The sequence below is a fragment of the Crocuta crocuta genome, unplaced genomic scaffold (genome assembly GCF_008692635.1).
Source record: "Crocuta crocuta isolate KB4526 unplaced genomic scaffold, BGI_CrCroc_1.0 scaffold121, whole genome shotgun sequence".
Lineage (NCBI taxonomy): Eukaryota > Metazoa > Chordata > Mammalia > Carnivora > Hyaenidae > Crocuta > Crocuta crocuta.
Window position 1 is genome coordinate 2,086,350 of NW_027528608.1, and position 14,187 is coordinate 2,100,536.

At 51.7% G+C, this 14,187-nt stretch overlaps 1 protein-coding gene across 1 annotated transcript in view; it reads right to left on the reverse strand.

Annotated features, from left to right (window-relative positions):
• Positions 1-408: 408 nt before the first annotated feature.
• Positions 409-14,187, reverse strand: part of TSHZ3 (teashirt zinc finger homeobox 3) — a 69,227-nt gene continuing 55,448 nt past the window's right edge. Inside the window, exon 2 of the mRNA XM_077754628.1 lies at positions 409-5,224. Within this exon, the coding sequence (XP_077610754.1) occupies positions 2,019-5,224 (3,206 nt within the window). The 3' untranslated portion in view covers positions 409-2,018. The remainder of the gene's footprint in view (positions 5,225-14,187) is intronic.

Genomic DNA, 14,187 nt, shown 5'->3' on the forward strand with positions numbered 1-14,187 from the left:
TTCCCCCAACCTGCCTCCTGCAGGGCTCAGGCCCTGGCTCCTCACTGTCCAGAAGGGAGATCAAACCCCCGGCCCCCAGGAGGATCCCCAAGTATTGACCTGGGGCTCCTCTACTGATATTTTAGAAGCTCACTTTCGCCGAGAGCAGCCAACCTCATGTGAAATGTCTTCCTTTCTTTAACATTTTATTCTCGGGGAAAATTCTGTCCACGCAGCCTCTGAGAGGGCTCCCTGCTCTCCACACGCCAAAGTTCACTAAAACTCCCGTGATTTACGGGCAGTTTCCGACTGCCAGCACCTGGCAGACACAGCAACCAACTCAGTCATAAACAGATCGCATACAATTTAATTTTAATGTGCTCGTTAGTCGTAGCACATTTCAGACATAATTGTGAACGCAACACAAAATTATAGCAAAAAGACAATTTTAATGCTGCCGTAGAAAAAAGGGTTATATGAAGAGTCACATAATGGTGGTTCATTGTCAACAGGAAAACAGGGGACAGAGTGTGTTACAGTGTCTGTGCTGTTTACATGCCAATATTTTATACATAGGTTGTCGTATGGTGTCAGCTGTCAGTTACTTCTGCAAATTAACTGCCAAAAATGGAGAAGAACAGAATCACTTGGAGAGCCGGTAACCACGGGTTACCTTTCATAAGCCTAAAGATAAAGCTGCAGTGTGGGATCTTGGGAGAATAATTAGGAAGAACAAAACAGAAAGTTACCCATCGAAATAAAAAGGCATCCTACAATATGAAATAGCAACCGAGAGGGCTTCTAAGGAAGTGAAAGAGGTTGTATCACAGAATGCCTTATGACTTTTAAGCAAAGTATTACAGTACAAACATTTTAAAGGCTTTATCAATGCTTAGGAAATACAGTACAAGTTCTCCTTGTTGCTCTTGCTCTTTTTTTTTTTTTTTTGCCTTTTCAAATAGACTTAACCCTTTGAGCACTGAGTTTATTTTGAGCGTTCTTGGACTTCTAATAAATACCTTTAAAAATCATGTGCAAAATATTTATGATGCCCGCCACGGATGTATTTCCTGGCCTCGTTTATTCAGACTGCTCAAAACAAATGATAACATGATGCTAATAAATATGTATAATTTAAACATGAACCTCTATCAATATAGATGTACTGTATAGCAAAACAGAGAATCATACTTTGCTTTCAGATAATGTTTCTGTATACTTTATAAATGCTATCTGTGGTATCTTCTGTATAATTTACAATGTTTGCATGTAAAAAAAAACAAAACCCATAGACTTAAAAAAAAAAGAAAAAGAAATATACACTATACATAGGCACGGTTTATGCCCAGAGCATAGCAGGTACATAAAACACTGTTGCTATAAATGCAGGAAAAAAGGTCATTTTTAACCACAATCACATTTTTCATAAGAGAGTCTGAAATCTATACAATATATACATCTATGTTTCAATGTGAAAATAATATTCTTTTAAATTTCAAGGCGTGTTATATACCCCTGCAGACCTGCATAAATGGAGGTTCATATTATTAATTATAACTAAGCTGGTAAGGAGTTTAAAAAACAGAGCTTTCATACATTATTATTCTTTTATTTTATTTTTTAACCAAATTAATGCAAAAGTGCTTCAAAGTACTCAGAGGGCTAAAGATGAAAGGGTGAGAAATGCCAGCACACTCGAGCCGCGTGGAAAAAGTGTGCCCGATTTCGTTATAAATGCTTAATTAAACTGTCTGTTAATGCATGCAGCTTGAAGCATCGGGGGATGCTCACAACTAAATCCCATTTACACAAAGTTCCAAACACTTACCACTGCGTCTTAACCTTCATATTTTACCAGTAACAACAGCTGATTATGCACCTCTATTAAACACTGTACAGTTATACAAAACAGTCCTGCCCAGAGTGATTCTCTGCAGTTAAAATAAGAACATGTGCCAAGAACAAGACAGAAGGGCCTTAAGGTGCCTGCAACAGTTTCCCTCAAAGCAAATTACAGTCATTTTAATCAAAAGCAAATGCTACTGCTTCTCTAACTCAGAAACATACAGAAGGTGGTCTTCTGGGGATTTCCCGTGTGTTTTGCTAAGGTGAAGTTTAACGGCATGCTTGCTCGCAAAGGTCCGATTGCAAAGTTTGCACTGGTAGGAGGTCCCCAGGTCCTCCTCCGGGGAGGACGTCACCAATTTTTCTGAGGGCGACTTGGTTTGTGCTATTTGATTGTTAATCTGTTCGGTGGACAGTTTGGACAAGTCCCGGAGCCGGAAGCCCAGGTGTGACTCCAAGTGACTGATGTACGTGGAAGGAGTCCTGATTTGCGACGCACAGTCATTACAAAAGAACACGGGGTGGCCGGTGTCCAAGTTTTTGAGGAACTTTGTTCCACCTGTCCTTCGAAGCTGGTATTTCACGTTGGCCAGCCAGTGGCTGATGGTGGTCATGGAGAGCCCGGTGAACCTCGAGATGTGCATGCGCTCCTGGGGGCTCAGGTCTGACATGATGTACTTCCCCTCGGAGGTCTGCCGGAGGCTGGCGGCAAACTGGGCCTGGAGGATCAGCAGGTGCTGGGGGTTCCAGTTTGACTGGCGGCCCTTCCTCTTCTGCGCGGGCGTCGCCTCCTCGGCCTCCTCCAGAGTGGCCCCGTCAATGTCAGACTTCTCGGAGATGCTGGAAGGAGTGGAGGACTTTGACGTGTGGCTCTCTGTCAAGTTCTTCAGCATATCGGATATATCTGACAAGGCATTCTCGCGTAGCGGCGAGTTTGACATGAATGATACGACGGCAGATGTCTTTGCCGTTGTCACCGTGGATGAGGAGGTTGCCGGGGATGTGGACGTGGGTGACAAAAGCACTGAACCCAAAGAGCAGCCCTTGTCACTCTTCCCTTTTGTCAAGTCTATGGGCTGGTCGTTGTTGACATGGTAGAAATAGCGGTCGAGGTGGTCCGCCTTCTTGGACTGCAGGGGCGGAGGCGTGGCCACCGCCGCCTTCTCGGCCAGGCTATTGCTCATCTTGAAAAGCATGCTCATGGGGTCAAGGGCAGGCAGGGAGGGCTTGGCGGCCTTGCCCAGGTGGATGTTCATGACCGACTGGAGGGCGCTCAGAGGGTTAACGAAAGGCTGTTCGGGCGGGTGGTCGGTGATGATGGCCGTGCTGCTGCTCAGGCCACTGCTCATGGGCTTCACCAGCTCCTTGCCATTCTCCACCGGCTCTGCCGGGGGGCTCCCCTCCTTGCAGCCGTCCCGCTGGGGACTGGGGCTGTCCTCCTGGCTTTTGAAGCCCCCGTCACTGGACGCCTCCATCTTGATGGGCTCACTGATTTCGCTGCTGCACGGTGACGGGGTGGCTCGCTTTGGCGGAGATAGCTTGCCCTCCGGCTCCTTCATCTTCTCTTCCACTTTGGCGACTTTCTCAGTGACCTTCTTCACCAGCTCCTCCATGGCGTGAAAGTTTGTCTTGGGCATGGGCGAGGTCTGGCTGCTGGGAGGAGAGACCAGGGTCTGGTTTTTCGTGGGAGACACAATCTCGCTGTTGCCGAACATGGGTTTCAGGGCCGTGCTCTTCCCCGACGAGCCCAGGGACAGCTTCATCATGTTGGGGAGCTGGTAGGCAGCGTGGATGCTGGGGTAGCCCCCCCAGCTGGGAGTGCCGTTCTGTGCCTTGTTGATGGCAGACGTCACGGTGTTCTCCAGGGACTTCAGGATATCCAGTCCCCCCTTGGGACTCTCCTCTAAGTCGTTCTCAGTCAAATAGTGGTACTTGGAAGAGATGTCGTATTTCTCCTCTTCTTCACAGGGCTTCTCCTTTTCCTTGGGCTTCTCGTCGGGGACCACCTTGTCCTTGTCGACCTCCTTCTTGACCTCCACGTTCAGTTTCGGGGAGACGCTGGCGGGGGTGTTGGCGGGAGACGTGAAGGTGGTGGCAGCCAGGGGCACGGACTGCACCTTCTCGTCCAGCAGGGTTGTGATGGTGGGCGTGACGGGCGTCTCCATGATGGGCTTCCCCTTCTTCATGGCCGAGTTCGTGACCTTGATGAAGTGGCCGGTGACCATCATGTGGGCGGTGAGCTCCTGCAGGGTATCGTGGGAGCTGCCGCACTCCATGCACTTTAGGATCTGGGACTTCCGGGCTTCAAAGTGCCACGCGTAGCTGGCCCCATTCTGGTGGCCATACCGGTTATTTGGCGTGATGTAGGGGTTGGAGTTCTTCTGAAGCACATCGTTGGTGTCCGACATCACAGCCTTGGGGGTCCCGCCCGTGGAATCCGGGGAGCTGGGGAGCTCCAGTTCCAGCGAAGCCTTCTTCCGGGCGGCAGGGATGATTTTGGCTGCGACGGGAGTGACGGGCTCCTTCAGAGGCACTTTTTGGTAGTGTTTCGTTTTGATCATGTGGACGCTCAAGTCCTGGAGAGACTCGAACGAGTGGCCGCAGTACATGCACTTCAACACCTTCTGGGCGTCCTCCTTCCCCTCCATCTCCAGCAAGGAGCGTTTGCGGGGCTTGGACCAGCGCTTGGGGTTGTTGTTGTCGGTCTCGTGGTTGTCGTCACGGTAGTGCCCCGTCTCGTTCATGTGCACGGTCAGCTCCACCAGCGTGTCGTAGGCGGCGCTGCAGTCCTTGCAGCGGAACTTGCTGGCGCCCGTGAAGATGGAGCCGTAGAGCTTGCTGCTCTGCCGGTACAGCTGCACGGTGCTGAAGAGGCTGGGCTCAGGCAGCACACGGCTCTGCGACACCTGCTGCAGGGTCTTGGCCATGGCACTCTGGTGCCAGTCGAAGCTGCCGCTGCCGCAGCTGCTGCTGCTGCTGCTGCTACTGCTGCTGCTGCCATTGTTCTTCTCCGACGACGGCTGGTGCAGGTTGAGGTGCAGGTTGGACCAGTAGGAGTTGGAGAGGAAGTTGTTGTACACGGCCTTCATCTGCTCCAGGCTGTCCGACACGGTCGTGTCTTCCAGGGGGACCGCCACCTCCTTGGTCTCCTCTTCGTTCTTGATGGAGCCGCTCTCAAAGTCGGCCATCCGGTCACTGGTCTCACTGATGTGGGACTCGCTGTCCATTTCGTGGCTAGAAAACTCAGCCGCCGGGGAGTTCTGGTAACTGGGGCAGCTCTTGCCGAGCTCCTTCTCCGGGCACATGTACTTGGCCGAGGGCTCCCCATCTGCCGTGCTCTCCTCGGGGTCTATATCTTCCTCTACCAGGGCGGCAGCCTTTAACTCATCGGAAACATAGGCTGCCGTGGTCACAGGTGGGAAGGCGGGACGGACAGGAAAGAAAGGAGAGAGACGGGGAAGAAGGAGAGAAGAAAGAAAGAAAAAAAGAAGCATTAGTTACATGTTGACCTTACCTAGAAAAGGTTCTCGACTCTCAGGAAAAACGCAGCAAAGTAGACGGGCACGTGTATTTGTAAAATTAAATAGTTAAAATGTGGTGTTTCTTTGGAGCAAAAAAAAAAAAATCTGCTCTTCAAACATAATTTGCCACCTTATTCTTCTCAAGGGGCAACAGCTTGAAATTAAAACTAAATTTGAAATTAATGAAGCACATTCTGGAGGTGGCATTCATTTCTAAAGTAATAAATTACTTGTATCAACTTCAGAGACAGCAGTTCCTGTCTGTCAATTAATATGTCTTATGCTTCTCCTACCCCTAATGCATTTCTTAACAGACAGATTCACAATTTAAATTAAGCAAGCATTTTTTACTCATTACATTTTTGAGGCTCAATCTTTAATAAATACAAAGTACGAAAACATCAATAAAATTTTTACGAAGTAAAAAGAAAGTACGTCAATTGCAATAAATGAAAAGCAAGGTTTCGTGGCTGATTTTTTTTCCCTTCATTCCTTCTGGAAAACTAGGTCTCATAAAAGCTTGCAGTAAGTTTTCCTACCAAGCGATAGGCGCCTGTTTGTTCCCAATGGGAGGTAAAGACCATGACCCAGCCCTGGCCCTGTCCGCCATGTGAATATTCAGCCGTTTTCTCAGCCACCTGCACACACACTATCCATGCAGAATTATGTCAGAAGAAGTTCAGGGAAATTGGTATGCGGTGCTCATTCCTGCTGTATAAATATATACAAGACCTTCCAGTGGACCTTACAAATGTCAAAGTGTTTGCTCTTTAGACTACTTTGTCAATATTTACTCAGCATAAGCTTCACGGGCATTCGACAGGGATCTTGTCTTTCTGGAAGCAATGTAACTGGGGATGTAAATCCAGTGTGCACTTCCCAAGCAGGTGGAGGGCAGGGCTGAGCAGCGGTGGGTTCTAGAACAGACACATCCAGGGACACAAAGCCAGGAGAGCAGTTGTGTTCGTGGAATAAAGTGTTTTCTTTTCTTTTCTTTCTTTTTTTTTTTTTTATTCCTTGCGTTCCATGACTTAGGTTGTTCTTTACAACTTAGGTTGTTTAACTTAACCCTGAGGCTAGCTGGGCTGGTCTGAATGATCAGGCATGGCCAGCCCTCTGGAGAGTAACAGTTTTAAGCCAGACAAAGGGAAAGAAGTGACTACTTCCCATCAGCTTCTCAGTGTGTTTGCTTCGGAAGACCGCCGGGTGAGTGTGACAGGTGGCCCGAATGCTACAGTGCTGAGTGTACGGCTTGACCCAAACCAAACAAAACTGAAGACAAACTCTCACAAAAGACAAGGAAGCTTCGTTTGTGGAATTTACTTGCAGAATTTTAAAGATTTGCCTCCTATCGATTTGACACTTGTCGGGGGGGGATAAAAAACAGTGACATGACCCTTGCATGTAAGATTCCCCTGAAGATGCATAGATCTCCCCTCTCCACTTGCTCTTCCATCCTGGTAAAGTGTGATTTTTCTTCCATTCCTAAGTCTCCCTTTGAGAGTCAAGGACCGACGGTGACATCCTAACTGAGGGCACTGGAACCGGGATGGGAATAGCCTTTCCAGGACACACATTCGTATGGGCTGGGGTATGTAAGGCAGCCAGGGATGGAGGGCGACCAGGAGTCAGTTTCCCCGGAACTACCCTGATGTCAGAGCTGAAAGTCCTGCATCTTGAGAATCCTCTTAGACCTGGGCACACCAGGTCAGCCAGTGGCTCTCGCAAGGGGCCACATGGCATCCACAGGCCAGAGCACCCCGGCGGGCCCGCATTCCTCTCAGAGAAGAACTGGAGCAGAGAGTGACAGGAATTTAACTAGATGCAGCCCAGTGTCTGCAGAGATGGCCCAGACGCATAGTGTTTCCATCAAAGGGGCTTCATTTTGAACACGTGGGGAGGCAGGAGAAAACCGCAGGGCCTATGTCCCCATACCTGACATGTGAGGGAAAGCCTGGCCTTGTGGAAACAGAGATAGACCCCAGAGCCCCTTCTCTCCTGAAGCGGGTCCTTTGAGCCACAGTTGGCAACATGAGCCCACACTCTGGGCCCTTTGCTGTCATGATGGCTCTCGCGGAATTAAGTCTGCAAGAAGCAGCAATCCAGAAATGGCCCTACCTGGGGCAGCTATGGGAGGACGCTGGGCAGCAGGGAGAAGCAGGGGCCTGTGGCAGACACGGGAGCCCACTGAGGCACAAAGACTCCTAGCGAAGAGAAACCTAGTGACTCTGCCAGTCCACCCCCAGAATATGGGAGCCCCTGTGGAAGCCACCGCCCATGGGCCACCTGGAGCACCGCACAGGCCCTGTACCGTCTGACCAGCTCCTGCGCCCAGCGGGCCCCCCCCCCGCCCCGCACTCCAACATGCTTTGTGAATCACACTGCCATCTTAGAACGCCACCGGTCTAGTGACTGAGGAGAAAACAATTATTGAAAGAAAAGTAAGGCCAACCTCCCTGGTGGGAACAGAATTCTGTTCTGAGGAAAATTAAATAGCTCCGGTGCTGACAGGCACTGGGTCCTAGGGAGACCTGGCATCACCCCGCACACCACTCTTGACCTTATGGTGGTTTCTGAGGCTCCTGATACGCGCACTCGCACACCGCTGTGACAGGGACCTCACCACCTACGAAGACCGCCATTTTCTTTACAGAGTCAGCGGTGAGGAGTATCACCTTAGGCTGAGCCTAGACTTCTCCCCACCGGGTCTTCTCTCCACGCTAAAGTAAATTGTCACTAAACTCGGAAACATTGTGAGGTTGGGGAGAATTAGAGGAGAAAGAAAGGTACATTTACTTTGGACCCACACATGCCAGGTGAGGTGGTGCATGAGGTGGCAGGGCACGTTCTTTCCCAAGGCCTCAATTTCCCCATTCCCTGTATGAGGCAGGGCATAGGATCAGTTGGGTCATCCTGTGTCTACTTCTCTATTTTACAACTTTTCTGAGAAAAAGGTAAACTGAGGTGGAAACGTGCTCACTCCTCCAAGCACGGGCTCCTCTTGAGCACTAACCAAGGCATCTCTTAGTCCTTTCTTCTTGGGGCTAAGGAGCAAAATCCCTGGCTGGATAGAAGCAAGTGTTCCCAGACGGCGGGACAGTTAATGTCCAGGTCAGGCAAGGAGAGGAGAGACACTAGGTGTCTCTAGTCACTGTCAAGGGGATAGTGGGAAGTCAACCAGGGGGATGGGGCTGGGTGGGCTGGGTGAGAAGCTCATCCCCATCCCCACCATGCTGGCCTTCAGGAGCTTCTCCTCCCTGGGAGCCCAGGGCAGGCACCATCCCCTACCTGGACCTGACAGTTAATCACACAGACGGAGCCTCAGGAAGCTTGGCCACTGTGAACACTACTTGAATTCTTTGCTGCTATTTAACTTTCTGTATGCTCTTGTCTGAATTCTCCAAGGCAAGGACCCCGTTCCACATTGTCACAGTTTTACTTATTTATTTATTATGTATGTATGGATTTATTTAATTTGAGAGAGAGAGAGAAAGAGGCAGACAGCGCTCGAACCCAAGACCGAGTGTGGGAGGGGCAAGGGAAAGAGAGGGAGATTGATTGATTGATTGAGAGAGAGCGAGAGAGAGAGAGAGAGAGAGAGAGAGAGAGAGAGAGCGAGAGAGACAATCTTAAGTAGGTTCCATGCTCAGCACAAAGCCTGACACAGGGCTCGATCCCATGACCCCAGGATCATGATCTGGGCTGAAATCAAAAGTCAGGTGTCCTAACATTATCATGGTTTTGCATACAGTAGGTGAGCAATAGGTGCTCACTGTCTCCTTTGGGAAGAGAGTACTTGGAGGTCACATCCAGCAGCAAGAAGCTTGCTACGAAGCCTTTGTAACAGGCTCTGTCCGTCCTTCTGTCCCCTTGAACACCAGCCTGCACAGCCACTAGCACCTCCCTCTCCTCAGTGAGCCCCTGCTCCAGTGCCTCACATCTATTCTCCATGAAGAAACCACCCCATCCCCACATCCTTAGTGATTGGCAAGCTAGTCAGGTTAATCCCTGATCCCAACCCTGCTACACCCTCAGCGCCTTCTCATCCAGCTTAGAAGAGAGCTCAAATTCCCCAAAGCAACCCTGAAGTCCACCCTGGTATTGGCCCTGATTCCTCTCCAGCCCATCCTCTCCTTCTAGTATGTGCCAAGGTCCCCACCCTTCACTTTCCACTGCTGTCTGCTCTGCTGGACACCCCAAGGTAGATGGCAACCAAGAGGAAGGTGAGCCAGTGCACCCCTCCCCAGCACAGGTGGGGCTGCTCCGGCCCCAACTTTTGTCTCCTTAGCACCCTCCCCTTCCTTGTTACCAGACACGGCACTGGGATCACCTGCTTATAGCCAGACATTCCAGGATGCTCTAAGGGACTGTCAGCTTCACGTGGCCAGTGCCCCTCACCTACCAGTATCTGCTGCAATCCTACTGTCTGGCACAGAGTAGCCACTCAATATATATCCATGGGCTGAATGAATGAATGAGTGAATGAATAAACTAACACCATAGATGACTTCTTTAAACCTCCTACTAGTTGCCTCAAAACATCTACACGGATCCAGACTCCAGCCAGTCCTGGAGCAAAGCAGACGGGCTGGGGTCTGATCTAAAGTCCTTCCTGGATCAGTTCTCTCTGAGTAGGGTTACTTCACAGGGAAGGGCCTCTGAGATGGACAAGATGACGGCCCCCACGCGTGAGGAAGAGAGAAGGAAGCACCGCAGACGGTGTGTCCTTGCCCCGGAGCCGCTCAGGCCGCGCCCGCATGCAAGTAGCCCTCTCTAAGAATGCACTACCACCATTGCTCTTCTCTCTTGGACAAATGAAATTGAAGCCCTTGCTGCAGGCTCCAGTATAGGAGGCAGCTGAACCCCTCGAGTGGGGGGGCTCTCATCCAAACCAAATCAACAACTGCAAAGATGCAAAGACACAGGTGGGAGTGGAGGCTAACGAGTGAGTGAGGAGCGGACCACGGCGCTGAGTTTCATTTTTCCCCAAATGGCTCAGTGGAAAAAGTTTCTCTCCAAGAGGTGAGCCCTCCCAGATCTGCTGCAACTGCCTCCCCATGGAAACCCCCACTGTCTCACCCCTCAACAGAAAAGAAAGCACTTCAAACAGTGACGCGACAATCCATTGCTACAGAACTCAAGGCCAAGGGCATATTTTTGGACAGGTGAATGAACTAAAGAACTTCGTTCATGCAGAATGAAGGGGACTCTTGGGTAGAAACACATGTTCACGTGAGACAAAATCTCTCAAAATTACAAGAGTTCCCTACAAACTTCCCTAGCCCAATGCCTTGGGAATGTCAAGGATAAAAACACAGTCGTACCTAATACGTGCATGTTTATGGGCTATTTTCCCATTCATTGCATTTGACTCTCTCCACAGTCCTGGGAGGCTGGAGGAAGTTGGAGCTCGACAAGTTAGATGGGACTCTCCCAAGGCTGTGACTTCCCAGGAGTCAGTACAAGTCGAAAGGGGATTCGGCTCCATTCCTGAGGGAATCACACCGAAGGAGCGTGGAGTGGGCTGCCACGTCACAGCCTTCCGAAGGAGCGTGGAGTGGGCTGCCACGTCACAGCCTTCCCTGACTTCTCGTCACCAGTGGGATTCTGTGGCTGCCCTTCCAGGGGGTCCCGAGTGCTCCTGCCTCCTGAGACTTGGCCATGGGGACGATGGACGTGTCCGTGGAGTGAAAAGCCAGCCCACTGTGGTAATCAGCAGGTCAGGAGGCAGCAGCTCCCTCATTGGTATTTATTATCATCATTAACTAAACTCAACCACTGGGTAAAAAGAAATTAATACGTGTGATATAAATATAAAGCAGTAAGCTGGGGCATAATGGAAGTCATTTCCAGGAAGTGGGAATTACCTGCATCACACTGTTGTGAATCTCTCCCAGAAGTAAGAGATGAAGGGGTTCAAGTATCCCTCTTGGGGTAGGAGTGGGGTTGGGGGAGCTCCCCAGCCCCCGGTGGGTTTGGGCGCAGCAGGGGAGCAGGGAGCACTGGCAGGGGGTGGGAAGAAGGGAGAAAGGGCTGGCTGCGCCCAGCTCCCTGAAGCAACATCAGAGTAAACCCTGCTTCCGATTTTCCCGATTTTCCCATTTCCGTGGCAGGGAAGGTTCAGAAGTTAAGCGCTCTGGTTTCCAATTCCCCTAAGATGCCCGGGAAAGGGGTTTTGCTCACTACAGCCTTCTCAGACTCCCTTTCCCCTTCCCCCAAGTAAGGGTAGCCTGGAGGAGCATCCCAGGACTGGGATGGAGAGAGGGGAGTGGGTGCATGTGGAAGACAGACCCCTGTTCAAGTCCCAAGTCCTGTGCTGGGAAGGGTAAGGAGAGGGAGCAGGGGAGGAGCGGAGAGATGAGAACAACAGGATAAAGATGGGGAAGGACAGAAGAATCCACAAGAATCAGGGCTTGGGGGAGACAGATGCAGACAGGGAGAGACGGAGACTCAGAGAGGCACAGGGAAAGACAGAGACGGAGACAGACAACCAGAGACAGAGACACAGAGAGGAAGAAACAGGCCATGGAGGGAGTGAGAGGTGTGCACGGAGAGGAAGATGGACATTTGAGGGCAGACGAGATGATTCCAGTGGCCAGGACAGAGGGCAGTAAGTACAGAGAGGGCCTGGGCTGGGAGTCCTGGCTGAGGGGACAGGGCCCCAGGAGCTGCCCCGGGTCAGTTCCCAAGGCTGGGGACTCAGGCCTTGTCTCAACCTCCCGGAGCACTCAGATTTCCAAAGTGGCTGTTTTTGTTTTTGTTTTCAAAGGACAATTTAAAAGCCCAGGGGGTGACCAAGAAGTTGACTGCTGGGCTGACCCTGGTGAACAGAGCAGGGATGGGGAGGGTGGGGCCTGCCCTGCCAGGGGCAGATTAGGTTCTGGAACCTGCAGCAAACCTCTGCCATCTCACAGCTTCACCACGGGGCGTCCTGGCCACCTCTGAAACCCCCCTCTCCCTACACCGGGCCTATGACAAAGCAGACCCCCTGCAATGACAGGGGACAGCTGCTGCGAAGCCCCCTCCCACACAGCCCCACGGGGAGAGCCGTCCGTGAGGGTGCTGCCTGCACTTGGGAGAGCCCTGTGCTGCATTTGTTCATGTTACAATGAGTGGTGTCACCGACGGCGGGACCCTGCTCTGCGACGCACTGTTCCTGTGACCATGACACTGGCTTCAGGTCTCTGAGCTCAGAGTTTTTCCCAGGCAAGGTGGGTGGGGAGAAGGAGGGGAGAAGTTCCCGCCATGTCTGCCTCCCAGGTGTTTGGCAAAAAGCAAGGACTCCATAAGGAATGAGGGCATAAGGACTTTCCAAGTGCAAAGGACTCCGCAAATAGAGGTAGGGCTCCCGGGGCCTCACTGCGGGGTGTGGGATGCAGGGCCAGGCTCTGGGCGACTCCCGCTCTTGCAAATTCAAGCTTCTGAGCTGATGGTCTCTCAGACCACCAGATCTGCATGCTACCTTTCAGGAAAGGGGGTGACAGGGGACCTGCAGAGCCTGCTGGGTAACTGTCCCCACGTGGCACGCTGTGTTCCTCCCCTCTCTGGCCACCTTGTGGGCTGCAGAGAAGGAAGAAAAGCAAGAGGGAGAAAAAGCAGGGGGAGAAATGATGAGCAAGGGAAGGAGGCGGAGGAAGGAACAGCAATGCGCCCCCCCCACATGGGCCATCCTCAAGACATCTGGGAGGTAAGCAGCCAGGGTCTGCACCAAGCCTGGCACACCCCACATCTCCACCCACGTCCACCTGATGAGATTCCCAGGCTCTCTAACCAGGGAGACGATGGTTAGAGCCAGGTACTCTATACTCTGTGCCCGCAGGGACAGCCACCTCGAGCAATGAGGCCCCTCCGGCTGCCAGTGTGCCCACAGCCAATTCTCCAGGCTGAGCCCAGCCCCACAGCTTCTGCCTTGAGTCGCCTTCTCCTTGATACAGGAGAGAGCGCAACATCCCAGAAAACTCCACCTCAATCTCCCTTTGTTCTAAACACACCTAGAAAATCCAGGCTACTGACTCATTTCACACAAGAATTTCTGCTCTTCAAAAGAATCACTTGAAGCGCCGGTACATGGTGCCCTCGGGGTTATTTTTCTTCTGTGAGTGCCGCCCCAACTGCGGTTCTGCCCTGTCTGGTGCAACTTGATTTGGGACCCAGGGTTACGCCCAGACGTCCTGGGATCCCGCAGAATAGGCTGCCAGGAGCCCTGGAGGCTGAGAGGCGGGGACAGGCAGGGTGCTCAGCGACACCTGAGCATTGTCACCCTGTAGGCAGCTCCCAGCACCGACACTCAGGGCTCCGAGGAGGGGAAACTCGGAACGAAGTGCATCCTGCTAGACACTGGTAGGGAGGGGGTTCAGAGGAACAGCACTGATGTGGGATCTGCTTTCTGTACCCAGAGGAGAGGAGACGGGAGAAGGAGGTGGGGGATGGAGTCGGGGGGAGCTTGGCCAAATGCGCCGGGTAATACCAAGGTGATTACATTGAGCTATGGGCCTATTAGGATGCTCGCTAGACAACAGACAGAGAAACTTGATTCCAGGGAAGGACTGTGCGTGGCTTGGTACACAGGACGTCACAATCCCGCTAAGAGTTTCCTCCATCCATCCACCTGGGCGCCTGGTGTCACAGGAGACCTCACCCAAGCTATCTGGAGTGATGGAGGTCACAGGCTCTCAGGACAAAAAGAGATGGCATTCTTGGATGGCCCCACAGAGACCAAGGGCTTCTCAGGAACCAGGATAATCCCCCAAAGGGCCAAAGCTGGGCCGGAGGAACCAGAAGGGCATAGCTTGGCTCTGGGGGAAGGAAATGGTGGCTGAAGCCATGGTAGTCAGGACCTCTC